A 22,643-nucleotide genomic window follows, 5' to 3' on the forward strand; every position below is an offset into this window, starting at 1 on the left:
CATTCATTTATGCAATGTGTAGGCTTAGTTTCTTTTTTTATTTTTATTTTTATTTTCTTTATTGTAAACAAATGGGATACATGTTGTTTCTCTGTTTGTACATAGAGTAAAGGCATACCATTTCTGTAATCATAAATTTACATAGGGTGATTTTGGTTGATTCATTCTGTTATTTTTCCCCTTCCCCCCACCCCTCCAATCCCTCTTTTCCCTCTATACAGGCCTTCCTTCCCCCATTCTTGCCGCCCTCCCTAACCCTCACTCTGACCCTAAAACTAACCCCTCCCATGCCCCATTATGTATCATCATCCACTTATCAGCGAGATCATTCTTCCTTTGGTTTTTTGAGATTGGCTTATCTCACTTAGCATGATATTCTCCAATTTCGTCCATTTGCCTGCAAATGACATAATTTTATCATTCTTTATGGCTGAGTAATATTCTATTGTATATATATATATGCCACAGTTTCTTTATCCATTCATCAACTGAAGGGCATCTAGGTTGGTTCCACAATCTGGCTATGGTGAATTGAGCAGCAATGAACATTGATATGGCTGTATCTCTGTAGTATGCTGATTTTAAGTCCTTTGGGTATAGGCCAAGGAGTGGGATAGGTGGGTCAAATGGCAGTTCCATTCCAAGTTTTCTACGGAATCTCCATACTGCCTTCCAGAGTGGCTGCACTAATTTGCAACCCCACCAGCAATGTTAGTGTACCTTTTTCCCCACATCCTCGCCAACACCTGTTGTTGCTTGTATTCTTGATAATCGCCATTCTGATTGGGTTGAGATGGAATGTTAGGGTGGTTTTGATTTGCATTTCTCTTATTAGTAGAGATGTTGAACATTTTTCCATATGTTTGTTGATTGTTTGTAGGTCTTCTTCTGTGAAGTGTCTGTTCATTTCCTTAGACCATTTGTCGATTGGGTTATTTGTAGTCTTGGTGTTGAGTTTTTTGAGTTCTTTATAGATTCTGGAGATTAGTGCTCTATCTGAAGTATGATTGGCAAAGATTTTCTCCCACTCTGTAGGCTCTTTCTTCGCATTGGTGATAGTTTCCTTTGCTGAGAGAAAGCTTTTTAGTTTGAATCTATCCCAGTTGTTGATTCTTGCTTTTATTTCTGGTCCCAAGCCGACATGTTGAAGATCTGGACCTACTTTTTCTTCTATAAGATGCAGGGTCTCTGGTCTAATTCTGAGGTCCTTAATCCATTTTGAGTTTAGTTTTGTGTACGATGAGAGATATGGGTTTATTTTCATTTTGTTGCATATGGATTTCTAATTCTCCCAGCACCTTTTGGTGAAGAGGCTATCTTTTCTCCATTGCATATTTTTGGCCCCTTTGTCTAGTATGAGGAAATTATATTTATTTGGGTTTGTGTCCATGTCCTCTATTCTGTACCATTGATCTACCTGTCTATTTTGGTACCAATACCATGCCATTTTTGTTACTATTGCTTTGTAGTAATGTTGAAGTTCAGGTATTGCAATACCCCCTGCTTCATTTTTCCTGTGAAGGATTGCTTTAGCAATTCTGGGTTTCTTATTCTTCTAGATGAATTTCATGATTGCTTGTTCTACTTCTGTAAGGTACATCGTTGTGATTTTAATTGGAATTGCATTGAATGTGTATAGCACTTTTGGTAGTATGGCCATTTTGACAATATTAATTCTGCCTATCCAGGAACATGGGAGATCTTTCCATCTTCTAAGGTGTTCTTTAATTTCTTTCTTTAGTGTTCTGTAGTTCTCATTGTAGAGGTCTTTCATCTCTTTTGTGAGATTGATTCCCAAGTATTTTATTTTTTTCGATGCTATTGTGAATGGGGTAGTTTTCCTAATTTCTCTTTCTGAAGATTCATCACTTATGTATAAAAATGCATTGGATTTATGAGCATTGATCTTGTATCCTGCTACTTTACTGAATTCACTTATGAGTTCCAAGAGTTTTCTGGTGGAATTTCCTGGTTCCTCTAAGTATATAATCATATCATCAGCAAATAGGGATAGTTTGAGTTCTTCTTCTCCAATTCGTATCCCTTTAATTTCTTTGGTCTGTCTAATTGCTCTGGCTAGAGTTTCAAGGACAATATTGAATAGGTGTGGTGAGAGACGGCATCCCTGCCTTGTTCCAGATTTTAGGGGGAATGCTTTCAGTTTTTCACCATTGAAAATGATATTAGCCATGGGCTTAGCATAGATGGCCTTTACAATGTTAAGGAACGTTCCCACTATCCCTATTTTTTTTAGTGTTTTGAGCATGAAGGGGTGCTGTATTTCATCAAATGCTTTTTCTGCATCTATTGAAATAATCATGTGATTCTTGACTTTAAGTCTGTTGATATGGTGAATTACATTTATTGATATCCTGATGTTGAACCAACCGTGCATCCCTGGGATGAAACCCACTTGATCATGGTGCACTATCTTTTTAATATATATTTGTATGTGATTTGCTAAAATTTTGTTTAGAATTTTTGCGTCAATGTTCATTAAGGATATTGGTCTGAAATTTTCTTTCCTTGATGTGTCTCTGTCTGGTTTAGGTATCAGTGTGATATTGGCTTCGTAGAATGAGTTTGGGAGGGTTCCCTCCTTTTCTATTTCATGGAATACTTTGAGGAGTCTTGGAATGAGCTCTTCTTTAAAGGTTTTGTAGAACTTGGCTGAGAAACCATCAGGTCCTGGACTTTTCTTTGTTGGTAGGCTTTTGATGACTTTTTCTATTTCATTACTTGAAATTGGTCTATTTAAATTGTGTATGTCCTCCTCGTTCAGTTTAGGCAATTCATATGTCTCTAGAAATGTGTTGATATCTTCGAAATTTTCTATTTTGTTGGAGTATAGATTTTCAAAATAGCTTCTAATTATGTTTTGTATTTCAGTCATGTCTGTTGTGATATTTCCTTGTTCATTCCGAATTTTAGTGATTTAGGTTTTCTCTCGTCTTCTCTTTGTTAGTGTGGCTAAAGGTTTATCAATTTTGTTTATTTTTTCGAAGAACCAACTATTTATTTTGTCAATTTTTTGTATTGTTTCTTTTGTTTCAATTTCGTTGATTTCAGCTCTGAGTTTAACTATTTCCTGTCTTCTACTACATTTGGTGTTGGTCTGTTCTTCTTTTTCTAGGACTTTGAGCTGTAGTGTTAGGTTGTTTATTTGTTGAGTTTTGCTTCTTTTATTGAATGCGCTCCATGAAATAAATTTTCCTCTAAGTACTGCTTTCATAGTGTCCCTGTGATTTTGATATGATGTTTCTTTGTTCTCATTTACTTCTAAGAATTTTTTAATTTCCTTTCTAATATCTTCTGTTATCCATTCATCATATAATAGCATATTGTTTAATCTCCAGGTGTTGGAGTAATTTCTGTTTTTTACTCTTTCATTTATTTCTAGTTTCAATCCATTATTATCTGATAAAATACAAGGTAGTGTCTCTATCTTCTTGTATTTGCTAACATTAGTTTTGTGGCATAATATATGGTCTATTTTAGAGAAGGATCCATGTGCTGCTGAGAAGAAAGTGTATTCACTCTTCGTTGGATGGTATATTCTATAAATGTCTGTTAAGTCAAAATTATTGATTGTGTTATTGAGATCTATGGTTTCTTTGTTCAATTTTTGTTTGGAAGATCTGTCCAGTGGTGAGAGAGGCATTTTAAAATCACCTAGTATTATTGTATTGTGGTCTATTTGGTTTCTGAGATTGAGAAGGATTTGTTTAACATACATGGGTGAGCCACTGTTTGGGGCATAGATATTTATGATTGTTATGTCTTGCTGATTTATGGTTCCCTTAAGCAGTACGAAATGTCCTTCTTTATCCCTTCTGATTAACTTTGGCTTGAAGTCCACTTTATCTGAAATGAGGATGGATACCCCAGCTTTTTTGCTGGGTCCATGTGCATGGTATGTTTTTTCCCATCCTTTCACCTTTAGTCCTTAGGTATCTCTTTCTAAGAGATGAGTCTCTTGCAGGCAACATATTGTTGGAAATTTCTTTTTTATCCAATCTGCCAGTCTATGTCTTTTGATTGATGAATTCAGGCCATTAACATTCAGGGTTATTATTGAGATATGATTTGTATTCCCGGTCATTTGACTCATTTTATTCATTTATTTGTTTATTTTTGACACGACTTGGTTCCTCTTTATTTGAGAGTTCCTTTGGGATATCTCCTCCCTTTGCTGATTTGCTTCTTTGTTTTTCATCTCTTCTTCATGGAATATTTTGCTGAGAATGTTCTGACATGCTGGCTTTCTTTTTGTATATTATTTTAGCTTTTGTTTATCATGGAATGATTTTATTTCGTCGATCAAATCTGAAGGTAAGTTTTGCTGGGTATAAGATTCTTGGTTGGCATCCATTTTCTTTCAGAACTTGAAAAATGTTGTTCCAGGCCCTTCTAGCTTTTAAGGTCTGGATTGAAAAATCTGCTGATATCCGTATTGGTTTCCCCCTGAATGTAATTTGGTTCTTTTCTCTCACAGCCTTTAAGATTCTGTCTTTATTTTGTATGTTAGGTATTTTCATTATAATGTGCCTTGGTGTGGGTCTGTTGTAATTTTGTGTATTTGGAGTCCTATAAGCCTCTTGAACTTGATTTTCCATTTCATTCTTCAGATTTGGGAAATTTTCTGAAATTATCTCATTGAATAGGTTGTTCATTCCTTTGGTTTGTTTCTCTAAGCCTTCCTCAATTCCAATAATTCTCAAATTTGGCCTTTTCATGATATCCCATAGTTCTTGGAGATTCTGTTCATGATTTCTTACCATCTTCTCTGTTTTGTTCGACTTTGTTTTCGAGGTTAAATATTTTGTCTTCAATATCTGAGGTTCTGTCTTCCAGGTGTTCTATCCTATTGGTTGTGCTTTCTATGGAGTTCTTAATTTGGTTTATTGTTTCCTTCATTTCAAGGATTTCTGTTTGTTTTTTTTTTCAATATCTCTAACTCTTTATTGAAATGGTCTTTTGCTTCCTGTATTTGCTCTTTTAACTGTCGATTGGTGGGTTCATTCAATGCCTGCATTTGCTCTTTCATTTCATCATTTGCTTCCCTTATCATGTTGATTATGTACATTCTGAACTCCCCTTTCTGACATTTCTTCTGCCATGCTGTCATTGGATTTTATTGATGTAACATCCAGATTTGTTTGAGGCATTTTCTTCCCTTGTTTTCTCATGTCATTCAGGTGTCAGTGGACTGCAGAGATGTTGCAGATTTGCTCTATTGACTTATAATGTCCCTGAAGATTGCTAGTGTATCCCCTCTTATCCTTCAGTAGCCTGAAGTCTTAGAGGAAGTTGATACTGCGGTGTTCTCCTAGGAAGCTGCCTCTCTAGGGGTGGTGGTCTTCAGGTGGGGTATATTCCCTGCTAGTGGGCGGAGGTGCCTCTACTTGTTGACCAATGGTCATCCAAAGGGGAACTAGACTGCGGGCTGAGGCAAGGCCTGTTTGGGCCTGTGTCTCTGGTTTTACCGTCCTTGTGGGAAAACCTCACCCGGCGGGGAAGACTCACCCGGTGGGGAGGTCTCGCTGGTCAGTTCCCTTCCTAGAGGTTCCCCTCAGTCTACAACTACCGCCTGGGCAGGGCAGCCTTCCCAGGCAACGTTCCCAGGGGCCTGGACCTACCTCCTGGGCCTGGGAGCCCTGCCCTTCACAGACGAGTCTCCTTAGGTAGCCCCTCCTCAGAGAAGCTGCCCGCCGCCCCTCAGCTTGTCTCTGTGTAGCTCTTTCAAGGAAAGGTGCCTAGGTCCCCGGACCGGACCGTGCTTTGCACCTAATCGCCTGGCTATGCGACCCCTCCTCTGAGCAGTCACTTGGAGCCTCGTACATATGCTCCAAGCCCCAGTGACCCGCTGCTCGTCTCTTCCTCCAGGCAGCCACCCGGTGTTCTGTGTGGGCGCTTGGAGACCAAGCCACTCACTGCGCACCTCCACCTCCTCCGGACAGCCCCCTCCCCGTTGCTCAGGCGGTTGCTGAGACCAAATATCTCGCCGCCCAACTCTTTCTCCGGCAGCCGCAGAAGCCCCGGCAAATCGCTCCAAAACACCAAGCGGTGTGTTGCGCAGCCTCCTCTGCAAAGTTCCCCGCTTTCCGAGTTCACTGCTCCAGCGGGGGGAGGGGTGTCTTGCCGCCTGGGCAAGGCATCCTTCCCAGGCAGCGTTCCCACGGGCCCGGACCTATATCCTGGGCCTGGGAGCCTCACCCTTCGCAGACGAGTCTCCTTAGGTTGCCCCTCGTTAGAGAAGCTGCGCGAAGTCCTGGAAACTTCCCTCCCCCGTTTTTTCACTCCGCTTGGCTGTCCGTGTTTACCACTCCAGCGGGTGGAGGGGCGTCTCGCCAAGCCACTCTACTTCACTTCTCTGTCTCCAAATAAAATATTAAAAAGGACTGGAGGTGTAGTCAGTGCTAAATCTCTCTTAATATATTCCCAGTGCCCCACTTCTCTCCCCCGATCATCTCCCACTCCCCAAATGGAAACTAGAACTAAAACGGACAATCTAAGACATATGTTTAATTTTAATGTGATTGTATTTGATTCTGGTTTCATTGAGCTCACTGAAGTTGAAAAAATTGGTGCTTTCTTTATATTTTTTAATGCATTCCTGATGTATTGTTTGCTTATGTTAGTAGAATTTTCCTAATTGCTCAAGTCCTAACCAACAACAAGTGTTTCATCTGTGTGTCTTTAACTTTTCTACAAAGAAGACTTTATATGTATGCTAATAGTCATGGAACCTGACACGACTTTTCCTGAAGTCACAGGGATCATTGTCATGAATGACAAACGTAGAAAAGTTTATGAAAGAGAGTTCTATAATACATAGTGAATTATAAAATTTGTATAATATGTAGTGAATTATTTTTATTAAGGCAAAGTTCTGAAAAAATATAATTATGAGATGTGTTCCACCAAATGGTTAAAGAAGAAATCAGGACTCTTTCATAATTCTGCATATTATATCCCTTAACAGATGTTGTTTGACACCCTAAAAACTAACCAAATTTTTACAAGAATTTATCTTTTACTCTTAATTTTTTTTCTCAAATTTTTCATAGTTGATATGAAATCATTTTAATTGTTCTAATGACATTTACTTGTGTTTTCTTTGAAGTTCCAAAATATTTAAATGGTGACAATTTTATTTCTACTTTTTGTACCAGTGATTCTTTTCAAGAATCTTAGTAAATGCCTGGTAAAAATGATATGATGATACCATTTATATCTTTGTTTTTCCTTGTATTACAGTAGAATATTTCGAATGAGATTTTTAGGATTTAGAATTAATGAGCAGAGTTTCTTTTTCTACTCTGATATTAATAAGAGTAAAAATATAGCTAACTTTTCCCAAATTTATTATTTATCCTTTTAGTTTACATTCAGAGGCCATAGGGAATAGAAAAATTTAAAAACCCATCTTATATTTGTACTTATGGAAGGGAAGAATTTCTCTTACTTTTTTTTATTTTTACAGAGTACATATTGATTGATTGTACACAAATGGGGTACATCATTTCGTTTCTATGTTTGTGCATGATGTAGGTTCATACTATTTGTGTAATCACAGGTGTACATAGGGTAATGACTTCTGTCTCATTGCACCATTTTACATACCCACTCCCACTCATTTCCCACTGCATAAAGTTCCTCCATTCTTCTCTGCCTCGAAATCCCCCACCCCCAATATGTATCATCTTCCACTTATCATGCAAGACATTTGGCTTTTGGTTTTTGGGGATTGGCTTATTTCACTTAGCATGATATTTTCCAATTCCATCTATTTATCTGCAAATGCCATCATATTATTGGTCTTTATGGATGAATAATATTCCACTGTGTATATATACCACAGGTTCTTCATCCATTCATCTGTTGAAGGGTATCTAGGTTGGTTCCACAATGTACCTCTTATGAACTGAGCTGCTAAAAGCATTGATGTGGCTGGGTTACTGTAGTATGCTAATGATAAGTCCTTTGGGTACAAACCAAGGATTTGGATAAATCAGTTCAAAGGTGGGTCCATCCCATGTTTCCTGAGGATTCTCCACACTGCTTTCCAGAGTGGCTGCACCAATTTGCAACTCCACCAGCAATATAAAAGTGTGTCTTTTCCCACACATCCACGCCAACATCTAATATTGTTTGTGTTCTTGATAATAACCATTGTAATTGGAGTAAGGTAAAATCTTAGAGTTGTTTCAATTTTCATTTCTCTAATTACTAGGGATGTTGAACACTTTTTCATGTTTATTAATTGCCTGTATATCTTCTTCCATAAATGTCTGTCCAGTTCCTTTGCCCATTTATTGAGTGGGTGCTTTGTATTTTTGGTGTAAAGTTTTGTAAGTTCTTTATAAGTTTTGGAGATTAGTTGTGTATCTGAAGCGCATGTGTAAAAGATTTTCTCCCACTCAGCTCTCTTTTCATGTCATTGATTGAATCCCTTGCTGAGAAAAAGCTTTTCAGTTTGAGTCCATCCCATTTATTGATTCTTGCTTTGATTTCTTGTGCTTTGGGAGTCTTGTTAACGAAGTCTGATCCTAAGGCAACATGATGATTATTCAGTTTGTTTTCAATTTGGTGCATGATCTCTGGTCTAATTGCTAAGTCTTCGATCCATTTTGAGTTGAGTTTTGTGCAGGGTGAGAAGTAGAGTTTTAATTTCATTTTACTGCAATATGGACTTCCATTTATCCCAGCACCATTTGTTGAATAGGCTATCTTTTCTCCATTGAATGTTTTTGACTCCTTTGTCTAGTATGAAGTAACTGTATTCATGTGGGTTCTGTGTCTTCTGTTCCATACCATTGGACTGCCTGTCTATTTTAGTGCCAATAAAATGCCATTTATGTTTATTGCTCTGTAGTGTAGTTTAAGTTCTGGTATTGTGATACCTCCTGCTTCATTGTTCCTGCTGAGGATTGTTTTGACTACTGGAGATTACCTATTCTTCCAGATGAAGTTCATGATTGCTTTCTCTTTCTATGAGGAATGTCATTGTGATTTTAATTGGAATTTTATTGAATCCCCATTGCACCTTTGGTAGAATGTCCATTTTGAGGAGATTAAGTCTGCCTATCCGGGAACATGGGAGATATTTAATCTTCTAAGGTTTTCTACAAATTCTTCCTTTAGTGTAGTATAGTTTCATTGTAGAGCTCTTTCACCTCTTTTGTTAGATTGATTGCCAAGTATTTTTTTCCTGAAGCTATTGTGATACATCTTTGTCTGGTTTTGGTATCAGAGTGACACAAGCTTCATAGAATGAGTTTGGAAGGGTTCCCTCTTTGTATTCCCTGCAATACTTTGAGGAGTACTCGTATTAGTTCTTCTTTAAAGGTCTTGTAGAATTCGGCTGAGAATCCATCTGCTCCTAGCCTTTACTTGGTTGGTAGTCTTTTGATGACTTCTTCTAATTCAGTGCTTGCAATTGATGTATTTAAATTGTGTACGTCTTCGTGATTCAGTTTGGGAGGATCATAAATCTCTAAAAATTTGTCAGTGTCTTTGATATTTTCTATTTTACATTATAATATTTTGAATGAGATTTTTAGTAGTTAGAAATAATATGCAGACTTTGTTGTTCTTCCTTAATGGTAATAAGAATAAAATACAACTAACTATTCCCAAATGTAACATCATCCTTTGAGTTCATATTCAGAAACCATTGGGCAAAGAAAGTTTTAAAATCTCATCTTCTTTTTGTTGTTAAGGAAAGGAAGAATTCATTCTTACTTTCTTTAAGAAAATGTTTTCTGTTGTAAATGGAGACAATGACATCATTCCATGTATTTACTTTTAATTGTGGTGTTTTTTTGTGTGTCTGTTTCTTTTCTTCATTTCAGGTCTGGGGATCAGGCCTATAGAGTCTCACATATATTAGGCAAGTTCTTTTCTAATGACCACTATCACTAACATACTATTTCATTAGTGATGCCAGATTGTGCATATAGGTTAACATAAAATCTACAAGAGAAGAAATGAAGAGGACCGTTGGTTCATCACCTTGACAATTCACTGAATGCAACCAGATCACCTTCATTAATACCTGCTTCTCTCAGGGACTCATATGTTTAGACTTCTGAGTACCTTAGGGTTCAAGTACAAATAACTGCAAGTTTATTTTCTACTGTTGAAGTAATTTCTAAAGAATTTATGCTTATTTATCAAGTACTGTGTGCTGTTAGGCATTTAAACCTGAAAAGCCTAGAGGTTGTATGGACTCATCCATCATTTTATAAGAGAGTACTGAAGACTAAGTTGAAAAATCCATGGCACAGACTGGGGCTGTAACTCAGTTGTAGACCATTTGTGTAGCATACACATTGCCCTGGATTTGATCCCCACCTAGGAATTTGCATATGTCTGCAGTCTCAGCCATTCTGGCCAACACAGAAAGGACTTCACCTAAAACAAACAAACAAAAAAGTCACTAGGAAAAAGAGTCCCATGAGAGATTATCTAATAAGGTCTCCAGATGAGATCAGAGTATGGCAGGGATATTGCTACTAATTAAGATATTATATTTTGAGCACTTTGCATTTGAGAGGAGATTTTTCTTTATAAATGTTCAGTTTGCAGGGGTTTGGGTGAGGGCTAGAGGTAGTGCTCAAGCCATAAGTACTACTCTAACTCCTCTGGGAACTAGGTATTGGGACTTTTCAGGAATGTTCATTGATATGTGTTTTCTTTTGTTCAGTGCTTACAGGCATTGGAGTTTTTACATGCTAATCAAGTGATTCACAGAGACATCAAAAGTGACAATGTCCTTTTGGGAATGGATGGATCAGTGAAACTTAGTGAGTAACAAGTGGAGAAAAGCATTTACTTTTTTGCACTTTCCTCACTTTTTAATGTACAATCTCTTTGTTACCACTTTTCAAAATTTATATAAGAAAGGGAAAGAACCAAGTGGTAAAGGCCATGAACTGCGAACTAGACTGGGTTTAAACAGCAGATTTGCTACTCTTTGCTGAATAATGGTGGGCAAGTTAATCTCTTTGGTCTCTTTTCCCATTTATTCACTGAGGAGGATAATAGTACCAACTTCAGAATATTTAAGGAGATTAAAGATGAAAATGTCAAAAAACAATGCCTGAGACTCTCATAGCATTGATGCTATTTTGAAGAGACAAGTTTGAATTTGTTCCTGCCATCTGTTGGACTAGTTTTTCTGATTGTACTCTTCATCCATATCTGAGATTTGTACAGTATAGCCTCATCGAGGAGAAGGCTATATGACCATGATGTCAGAGATGACAAGGGACATATCCCACTTTTCAAAGTTTTTTCTCCTTGAGACACAATAGAGTCATGAAAATCATCCTGAGCTTCTTTGCTGTGTTCATAATCTCTGAATTCCTGCCCTGCCCTCTGTAGGTCTCAAGTAGAACTATGAAACTACAACTTCTAAAGGTTATTCAATCAGGTCCTCAATATATAAGATTGTATCTTTGAATTCTCTTAGTGGGAAAGTTGTAAGTAGATAATCACATCCATTTTTGGATAATATTTTTTGATGACTTTGACGTTTACTACATAAATGATCTTCGGTGAATTAACTAAAACTATATATGTCTTGTTTTCCCATAATGGACAATGAGAATAATTGTAATAGTAAGCAGGGCCTGGAATTGTCGCTTAGTGGTAGAGAGCTTGCCTGGCATGGGTGAGGTTGTGGGTTCAATCCCCAACCCTGCATATAAAAAAAAATAGACAAAATAAAACATCCTTTGACAACTAAAGATATTAAAAAAAAAATAGAGAGCATAGCTTGAGCTGGGCACAGTGTGGCATGCCTATAATCCCAGTGATTTTGGAGCCTGAAGCAGGAGGATCACAAGTTCAAAGCCATCCTCAGCAACTTAGTGAAGCCCTAAGCAACTTAGTGAGACCCTATCTGAAAATATATAAAAAGCACTGGAGATGTTGCTCAGTGGTCAAGCAATCATGGGTTCCATCCCTGGAAAAAAGTCCCCCACCAACAACAAGAAAAAAAAACCGTATGTGAGGCTGAGGTTACAGATCATGGTAAAGCACTTACCTAGTATGCAGAAGACCCTGGAATTAATTCACCAACAACACATACACACACACAGACACACACAGACACACACACACACACACACAGACCCACCCATCCACAGACACAGAAATGAATAAATTCAAAAGAAATCACCCATGTTTGGCTTGTCGGCACACCCCTATAATTTCAGCAACTCTGGAGGATGAGGCAGGGGATTGAAAGTTCAAAGCCAGCTTCAGCAACATAACAAGGTCCTAAATCAGCTCTCTCAGACCCTTTCTATAAGTAAAATAATTTTAAAAGTCTGGAGATGTGGTTCAATGTATAAGTGTCAATTCAAAGAAAATGTAAATTTCCCACAACCTGTAGGAAAAAAATTACCTATTTCTCTTATTTATTTATTTATTTTTTTGCGGTGCTGGGGATAACCTATTTCTTATAGTTATTATGAGGATTAGATATTTTAACAAGGTACTTGGAATGGTACTGGGGTTTTATAAACATGCATTTCATTATAATCCTTATTTTTCCTAACATTAGTCTTCTCATATTCACCCCTATAACTTAATCCATTTATGCAACACAATTAGTAAAAGTATATTCTCTGCAACATGGTACAGAAAAACTAAAACTATCTTAAATGTCAAACAGTAAAGGAATGGTACTTTGGTATATTTATACACTCTAATATCGTTTTTAAGCGAGGCACATAAATGTACTAATATGGAAGGATCTCTGAAAAGAATACCTTACAAAATATCCTAGTTAGGTAAAAGCAATCAAGCAGTTCATAGCTATTATTCATTCCTATGTAAATACAAAAGAGGCTGAAGGTTACAGACCTGATGTCAGTAGTTCATAAGTGATTGAATGGCTTTAACAGGAGAAGGGAAGACTGTAAATACACATCCTGACTCTGCACAAAATCAATCTCAAGTACTAACAGAGGTTTTCTATTCCTCAGTCATACTTGAGATAGTTGGAATAGATTAATGCTGGTAAGTACCGTGACAGTGCAACTGTACTTAAATATGGCTTTTTTCTTCTATACTCTCTGCTAAATTGTATGATTAATCATACTAGTTTCTCTTTATTTTCTTCTAAAGAAGTTTCAGTGTCTTGACCTTTGACTGATTCAGTTCATTTTGGTTTGGTGTCCACCTTTGGTGATTTTTCCCTGCTTTTTGAATCTCTTTCAGTTTTAATATAACATTTTGAATAAAATATATTCTTCAGGATAAAAACCCTCCTAATCATTTGCTCTTTATTGAAGGAAGGAAAAGCAAAATTGGAAGTCTGTATCATCATCAATATATTTTAATCCCAGTTTGGATTATTTTATTATTAAATTCATTTTTTAAAAAATCAATAAAAGCACCTAATAGTCAAAATGTAATTATGTCACCTGAGCTGCGCTCTCTTATAAAAACCATACCTAGATCTATTAACTCTAGATATTTCATTTTTGTATCTTAGCCGACTTTGGTTTCTGTGCTCACATCACCCCTGAGCAGAATAAACGCACTTCTGTGCTTGGAACACCTTGCTGGATGGCACCAGAAGTGGTTAGAGGGAAAAGTTATGGCCCTAAAGTGGATATCTGGTCTCTGGGTATCATGGCTATTGAGATGGTCGAAGGAGAGCCTCCATACCTCCGGGAAGGCCCCTCAAGGGTAAGACCATTTTAATGCCAACCTTTCCTTAAGACGTTTGTAAAGCTTCCTTCTGTTGTTCATTGATCAAGAATTTATAATCAAAACTTAAGAAAACCTAATCTACCCTTATTTTGAATCTACACATCAAATTACTTTTGATTTATAAAGCTGAATGTATAGGCTAAAGAGTGTAGATTTTTTTTAGTAAGCAGTACGGTTTCTTGGTAGGAGTAAATGGAAGAATAGTCTCAACTTTGTACATAGTTGTTGTACCCTAGTTGGATACCTTTGTTTTAAAATAAGTTGTTTAGTTGTCAATGGATCTTTCATTTTATTTATTTATATGTGTTGCTGAGTATGGAACCCAGGGCCTGGCACATGCCAGGCAAGCATGTCCCACTTCTCCACACCTCCAGCCATAGATGCTTTTACTACAAAGTTAGAGGTACCTTTCCTACACATCTTTGTGCCCTAGATATAGAAATCATGTTATTAACTTTCATCTTCAGCTTCTGAAAATTAATGTCCAGAACAGAGGAAAGCATGATGACACCTCTAAGAAAGGTATATAACTGACACATTTCATGTCCATTCTCAAACAGAGTAGACTTTAAACAAATATAAATACTCTAGCTGTTGAGGTGAAGAACTTTGCCCATCATCCCACCTGTGTTGTGACCTCACATCATTAATTATTAAGGAAATATAAACCAAAACCAGAGAACACCACTTTACACCTCATGTCAGACAACAATCAGTGCTGATGAGAATGTGGGACAACTGGAATTGTTGGCCAGGTTCAGTGGTGCACACCTGTAATCCCAGGTACTTGGCAGGCTGAGGTAGGAGGATTGCAAGTTTTAAGGCAGCCTGGGGATCCTCACAAAACTCCTCAAAATAAAAAAAAGCAGGCTGTGTATATAGTTTTTAGAAGAACTCTTCTGAGTACAACTCCTAGTATTACAAAAATAAAATTAAAAAAAGTAAGGTTGGAACTCACATATATTGCTGGTGGGAATTTAAATAAGTGCTTTAGAAACAATTTGACAGTCTTATGATGTTAATATTCAGGACACAAGGTCAAGTGGGTATAGACAGACAAAAAGAGAGCTGGCACCCTGACACAGGTCATATCTAAGAGTTGATGAAGTAGACCTGCAAGGAGACTAAGAAGGAATGGTAGGAAATATGAGTAAAACTAGATAAAGATATACCTTGAAATCCACAGACAAAAAGTGAGGGAGAGATCTGCTTGGGAGACACTACAGTTACTTCCATTAAGATGAAGACTGAGCCTTGATCAATTTAGATGTAATTTTGGTGAACACTTGGAATGGGGTCATCATCTTATCAAAATCATGTAACAGGGACCAGATAAACACCACTACCTGATCTTCTCCTAGAAAATACATTATATGAATCAGTGGTTTTCTAGACATTGCAGAATACAATGAATGAAGGACAGTGATGTCTGAAAGTGAGTAGCAACTGAAATCAACCCTACAACTGCCCTGGTTTCCAGGCCATGTACAGATAGATATAAGCCAGATGGGGCATTGGAGGAAAAGCTGTGATAGGAGGAAAGCTGAAGTGTCCCAAGACCTGTGGAGGGCCCCCCCTTAAGCATTCAACAGAGAATGGTGTGAAGAACCAATTGGTGAGAAGAACTCTGATGTATAATTATCTGATCAGGTTGGAAAGGACTGAGCTGAGGTACAGTTCAGTGGTAGAGTACATGCCTAGCATGCACAAAACCCTCAGTTCAACCTCCATCACTAGAAACAAACCCCAGGACTGGGTGAGATGGTGCCCACCCTCATCCCAGCCTGTTGGAAGTCTGAGGGATCATGTAGCTCAAGTCTGGGTAACATAGTTAGACCCCCAGCTCAGAGAAACTAGATGGGAAAGAGAAGCGCCTGCCACATGTGCAGGCCCTGGGGTAGTGTCTGTTTCCATCAGCCACCATGGAAAACATAGCCTTTCACATACACTGAGTAGAAGACTCAAAAGAGCCTTGTCTCCATGATGGGAGATTAATCACCCTTAAATTAAAAACTGTTTCAGTTTTACCTCACAAATATCAGAAATAAGACCCTAATAGCTTAGAAGTTAATCCCAGAACACACCTCAGTAATATTTATATGGCCACAACTACAACCATGGTTATACTCAGGCGTCAGAAGAGGCTAGTCTTCAGCATCTTCTGCTGTCTCCAAGAGAAGTCTTGTTGTACCCCTGTGAAACCAGTTAATTCCCACATGTCATCAACTATCAGTAGATCCAGAATCTGACACAGATGAGCTGGTCATGTATGAGCTTACTGTGCATTCCCAGGCTCAATGTGGAAAAGCACCTTGGCCTGCAGGTAGGGCAGTTGTCCAGGCATGGGTGAGAAAGGAATCTGGTGTGAGAAGGGTGAGTATTGTGCATCAGGTGCTCTCAAGATACCAGGAATCTAAGAAGACCCACGTGTATCAGAGCCTGTCCAGAAGATGAAGGGCCATGACCCAAAACAAAGCAGATTCTCATGGAAAACACCCACAAGATGAAGGCAGACCAGACATGTGAGAATCATGCCTGACCTGGCTGAGGCCCAGGCATGTGAAACAGGGAAGTACACAAGATTTGTTAAGATCAACTCGAGGGGAAGAAATGAAGAGGAGATCATCAAGACTGTTCAAAGATGAAGTAAGCCAGAAAAAAACTCTACCTCCTGTATGGCCTCCAAAGTTATATAGGTCAGTCATTCAAAGAAAAGGAGCTTTGATCAGCCTGGAAAATATAAGAGAATATATATAGGGATCCAGAAGCGGCCAGGACTAACAAGCACCCAGATATCCAAAGTTTTGAAAGACAAAGTGGTAGGAAAACTAAGTTCATCTTGAGGAGCAAATATTCAGCTGAAACAACCCAGAAGTGACACAGAAAAAAGAATTAGCACACAAGGTCAGTATAATAGTTTTTATAATTATAGCCCAAGTATTAAAGAGTCAGATATTTGGAAGACGTATTTTTAAAAGACCCAAATGTAAGTTAGTTTTGTGTTGTGATTTGGATATGAAGTGTCCCTGAAGAGCTCCTGTGTTAATGCAGGACTATTTGTAAGTGAAATGAGAGCATTGGGAGAGTCATCACCAGTCAGTCTCTCCTAGTTTGAATGCACTGGGTGGTACCAGTAGGAGTGTGGCTGGATGAGATGGGACCCTGGAGGCTGCCCTCCAAGGGCTCATTTTCCCTGTTCTCTGTTTTCCCGTTCTCCCACTCTGTGCTTTCTGGCCACCTTGAGCAGAACAGCACTCCTCCTTCAAGCCCTGTCTCATGATGTTCTGTTTCACATTGAGCCCACAGCAATGGAATCCGTGTACTATGGACTAAACCTCTGATACTGTGAGCCAAATACCTGTTCCTCTAAGCTTTGTCCTCAGGCATTTTTTCCCTTTGACAAAAAACTGACTAGCACATTATGGAAACTATAATATTTTTGGTTGGATTAGTGATAGATTATTGTAGCAATAGAAATGAGCCACATTGAAGCAGAAAGATACAGGAAAAAAATTTTAAATGCAATACAACAAGTGAGCTGGAAGACAGTTTCAAGTGTTTTAGTAAATGTGGAATGAAGTTCTGAAAGAAAAGTCAACCCAGAAATCTACCTTTCAAAAGCTAAACAACAGGTTTCTCAAATATATGAAAGTTGAATGTACTTCTAACTATATGGATAAATATATGAATTTTTGTTATGTGAATATCTTTAAAAGTTAAAATTAGTTACATAAAAATAATAACGGTGGAGACAGGAGATATGCATTTGTAAAATGACAATAAATCTTCAGGGCCAAGGGAAGAACCCTAGGGGTTTTGTCCTGTGTCACAGGATGTATCACTTGATGATAGAAGGGAAGAGTATGGGCATAGAAAGATGCATATATTAAATGGCAAATTTGAAAGCTGTGACTAAAAGCTACAGATTAATAAAAAACAAAAAAGAGGAAATTTCTGGGCTGGAAATTTCGCAGTCGTGGAGATTTACATAGTGTGTAAGGACCTAAATTCATCTACTAGCCCCCCAAAATAAATCATTAAATGAAAAAGCCATGCTGCAATGTGTACAAATATCAAAACATCACATTGTACCCTATAAATATATATGACTATTAGTACTCAATTAAAAATAAACTTTTAAATTTTAAAAAGAGGCTAGATCAAGGGAGGTATATCTTATGGGGCAAGTGAGAGTGTAGGTTAACCAAAGCAGACGCAATTTGATCATCAATACACAGTTGTAAGGAATTATAACTTGAAATTTAAAATAAATATTTGAGTTCATGCTGATAAAAATGATTGAATAAATCCATTTGGGAAAAGAGACAGAACAATCACCCATGCTGAGGAATTCTAACATTTCTGTGGATTCTCCACCCTGCAGGAAGTAGAGGAAAACTCACGTGTGGACTGAATAGAGTGACTTACAGTGAGCAGAGTATGGAAAGAGAAGAGACGCTTCCCAATGGAAACACTTATCAAGACATTAGTCAGGTTATAAGGTCAACCTGAGCAGTCATAAATCATGTTGCTAATATGTCCCCTTCATATGATGCAATGAAAAGAGTGGTGTTGCCAGTCATGGTGGTCAAGCTAGTGAAGACTAGAGGGTCACAATTTGGAGGCGAGACTCCACAATGTAGTGATACCCTGTCTCAAAGTTTAAAATGAAAAGGACAGGGGCTGTAACTCAGTGGGAGAGCACTCCTGGGATCAATCGCCAGTACTACAAGAGAAGAAAAGGAAAGTAAAGAAAGTGGCACTGTTAATCCTGCGACCTTCCTCTCAAAAGCCCATAATTGTGAGATAACCATACCAAAGTCAGACGCATTGTATTGGAGGGGTATCCTACAAAGGATTATGTAGTACCTGACTGGTGCTCCTCAAAACTCTCTACAGTCACCAAAATCAAGGGAAGCCTGAGAAATCCCAACAGTCAAGAGGCAGCTAAGGAGACATGACAACTGAGTGCATGTGTCTTAGGACAGGAATGGAGAGTAGGAGAGTGAGTGGAGTAGGGAGATGTAGTGTGACTGCTGAAGGCACGAGGAGCCCATATGAGGTTAGTGGATGTCAATGGTAAGTGATGCCACCCATTGGAGATAAGTGGTGTCTATCCACTACATTGAGCTGATGGATACAGGAAAGAAGTCCACACATGTAAGCACATCTTAGCCAGATAAATGCTGTCAAGTGAGTGGGAGAGGGTCATGGAAGGGACATGTGAAAGGAAGGATGAACACTGAATGTCCTATGGGATTTTAGGTTCCAGTGGAGTCGGAGGATTGCTGACCTTGGAGTACTGGGAGTACAAAAGATAGGAGGTAGAGGCAAAAACACAGTAAGGGTGGTGGTTGCTCGTATCTGTCCTGGTAGAGGGAAGGACATAGTGTATAAGGTGAGAAAGGCAAGCCCTGAGAGCATGAGAGCAGAGGACAATGAACTGCAGCAGGCATCTGTGCAGCTATTGATGTAGCCACCAATCAGGACAGGAGTAATGTGAGAGGTAACAGTGCAAAGAGCTGTGATCTCAAAGGAGTGAGGAGGGAATGACCTGGGGTTTAGTAAGCATTGAAAACAAGGAAAGGTATATTTGTCTTCAAAAGACTGCATATTAGAGAAAAAGAAGAGTGAAGACTTCAGAGAGCAATGAGAAGCCAAAATGACACTTGCTTTATCTCTAGACCTAGAGTTGGGTGAGAAGAAATGTTGCCCCTGAATGCACAGCTGGTGAAAGTAAGGAGCATGTTCAGAGCCATATGGGCATTAGGGTGGAAATACTGGGGGAGAACTGGGAGTCCTGGGCTGCTTATGATCATTAACATAAATGAAAATAAAGAGTAAAGTGAGTCAGATGTCAAGGTGGTAGGAGATTAGGGGCAGCCAAGCGTGGACTCTTGGGGTGATAATACTGAACTTGAGTATTTTATGGACTCCCATGCTTATCCCTTCAGATGGAGGTATAGGGGTTTCCAACAGTCTTGAGACCTTAATGTGAAATTAATTTCTGTCTGAGGCTTGAGGTCTTAGAATAAAATTAATGCAGGAGAAAATCTAGGTGACCTTGGGTTTCACAGTGTTTTTAGGTACAACACTGTTTTAAGGACCATCCATGAAGGAATATATTGGTGTTCTTAAAATTACAATCTTGTTAGGCTGAGGTTGAGGCACAGTGGTAGAGTGTTTGAGTAGCATTCATGAATCCCCAGTGCTCAATCCTCAGCACCACAGAAAAGCAACAAAATGAATTTATATATAGAAATATGTATACACATATATATTATTTGTGAGAAGTCTACTGTACAGAAATGCAGGATATCAAGAATAAGAAAATGAGTGTCTAATATGGTAACAGTATAGGATCCACATTTTAAATCAGGTAGGTATTTGGAAAATACATTAGCAAGGCTCTCTAGTTGTGTCTTCAATATTAAAGGAAGTCAGTGAGATTTATTAAAGTGTTTCTCCTGTCTCACATGGCAACTCAGCGATGGTCTGTGTTGTCTGCTTCATTTCCAAACTTAAACTTTTACTATAAAAGGGTCAATTAATTAGAAATAATTTCATATGTTGAAATTTAAGGATAATATTAAAAAATTAAAGAATACAAAGATTTTCTGAAGAGGGGTTGTTTCAATTATGAAAACACCTATATTTTAAGTCACTGTTCAATCTAGCCGTTTTAGGATCTGTTACTAGGAATGATGAAGCTGGCATATAGCTAATTTAGCAAGAGAGTTTCAGCAAATCACTTGTTTTGAAATATGACTTTTAAATAGCTTGGGAATGTTTAACAGGATTGTACACATTTATAGAAGGATTGACCTCCCTGTTGTTTTTATTTTTATGTACCATAGGTGGTGTTTTTATACTTGTTGTGGATTATGTTTTCTTAAGCAAGATGCATTGCATTCATTGTTCAACACAGAAAAGATGATCTTGCCCCGCCTGGTGGCACACATCTGTAATCTCAGGTTCTGGAGAGGCAGAGGCAGGAAGATCTCAAGTTAGAGACCTGCCTGGGGAAATTAGAGATACCCTATCTCAATGTAAATTAAAGAGAGGGCTGGGGTACAGCTCAGTGTTAGAGCACTTACTTGCCTATAGCATGCCTGGTTGAATTCTTTAAGAACCCACTAAAATTAGAGAGTGCGAGCGAGAGAGCAAAGGAAGTGAAGGAGAGTGGTTACAAATTCCAAAAGGTTAGCAATAATCACTACCTAACTTTAGTATTTAGTGATTCTCTTTGAAGAATTAAGGTGGGCTGGAGATGGTCACTGATAGAGTGCTTGCCTAGTATGCAAAGGCCCTGGATTATTTGATCCCAACACTGCACACACACTCACACACACACACACACACACACAAAAAAAAACAAAAACAAAAACAAAAAAAAAAAACAGTTCCATAAACTTGATAGAGTACATTATAACTTTGTTGAGCTACATTAAGACTGTCAGGACTACCTTATGCAATGGTTGCACACCTGTAATCATGGTGACTCAGGAGGCCAAAGAAGGAGATCACAAGTTGGAATCAGCCTCAACAATTTGGTGAGACCAGGTCTCAAAAATGAAAAAAAAAAAATAAGTGTTAGGGATGTAACTCACTGATAAAGCAACCCTGCCATCGTCCCCACATTACCTACTCCCCGTAAAAAAGCTCACAGATGATGTTCTATTTTTAGACTTTCGAACTTATAAGAGAAAACGGAATGCCAGAACTCCCAAATGTAGAGAAAATTTCCACAGTATTTCATCATTTCTTAACATCATGCTTACAAGAGGATGTGGAGAAAAGAGGATCAGCCACAGAATTATTACAGGTAAATTTGGAATGGATGTCATTTTGGAAAATGTTGAATTTTTTTCAATACCCAACAGAAAGTTTTCATAGTGTTAATAACACTTCATTATTCATTGATAACTACGAATAATGCAGCTACTACATTAATATTGTGGGCTGGGTTTGTGGCTTAGTGGTAGAGCGCTTGCTAGCATATGTGAGGCCATTGGTTTGACTCTCAGCACCACATAAAATTAAAATAATGTAATGTGTCCACCTGTAACATACATATATATATATATGTACATAAAAGTTTAATATAGTTGTACTTTTTTATATTATGATATTGTATTCATTCAATTTTGGAATGAGTGTATTTATGAGCTATTTTACTGTTGATGTTTGGAAATTAGGAAAATTAAGCAACTGTCTGTTCAACTATGGAAGTTATGTACTGATTAGGAGTGGTTTGGGCAGTTATTAACATATGTATTTTTTAAGAAATTTGTATTCATAAGTAGACTTCAGGGCTTAGTAGAAAGGAATTGTTTTGTTTCTCTTTTGATAACCTTCATGCTCTTCCCCATTTCCTGATAGCACCCCTTCCTGAAAATGGCTAAGCCGTTATCTTCATTGACACCACTGATCCTGGCAGCTAAGGCACAAAAGAGGAGTCGTCATTAAGATCATTGACGTGGTTCATGTTGAATTTTACATTTGCTAGCATGGAAATCTTTCTACATTTAATAAAATGATTCTTGTAAAAGACATGTGACATGAAAATTGCCTTTTTAACCATGTTAAGTAGACAACCCAGTGGCATTAATTACACTCAATATACTGTACAACCTTCTCTTCCAGAACAGTTTTGTCACTCCAACCAGAAGCTCTGCCACCATAAAGGAATAACTCCCATTCCTCCTCCTCCAGTCCCTGGCTGCCACTAATTATTATTCCTCTTATATTTGTTCTAATTAGTTATACATGACAATAGAATGCACTTTGACACATTATATGTAAATGGAGTATAACTTCTCATGTTTCTGGTTCTACATGATGAACATCATATCCATCATGTAGTCCCACATGCACACAGGGTGGTAATGTCTGAACCATTCAACTAT

At 38.1% G+C, this 22,643-nt stretch overlaps 1 protein-coding gene across 1 annotated transcript in view; it reads left to right on the forward strand.

Annotated features, from left to right (window-relative positions):
• LOC124993681 (serine/threonine-protein kinase PAK 2-like) overlaps nucleotides 1-22,203 on the forward strand; it is a 69,766-nt gene extending 47,563 nt beyond the window's left edge. Inside the window, exons 9-12 of the mRNA XM_047565499.1 lie at nucleotides 10,712-10,811; nucleotides 13,514-13,710; nucleotides 21,422-21,559; nucleotides 22,117-22,203. Coding sequence (XP_047421455.1) covers nucleotides 10,712-10,811; nucleotides 13,514-13,710; nucleotides 21,422-21,559; nucleotides 22,117-22,203 — 522 coding nt within the window. The remainder of the gene's footprint in view (nucleotides 1-10,711; nucleotides 10,812-13,513; nucleotides 13,711-21,421; nucleotides 21,560-22,116) is intronic.
• The last annotated feature ends 440 nt before the right edge of the window (nucleotides 22,204-22,643 follow it).

The sequence above is a fragment of the Sciurus carolinensis genome, chromosome 9 (assembly GCF_902686445.1).
Source record: "Sciurus carolinensis chromosome 9, mSciCar1.2, whole genome shotgun sequence".
NCBI lineage: Eukaryota > Metazoa > Chordata > Mammalia > Rodentia > Sciuridae > Sciurus > Sciurus carolinensis.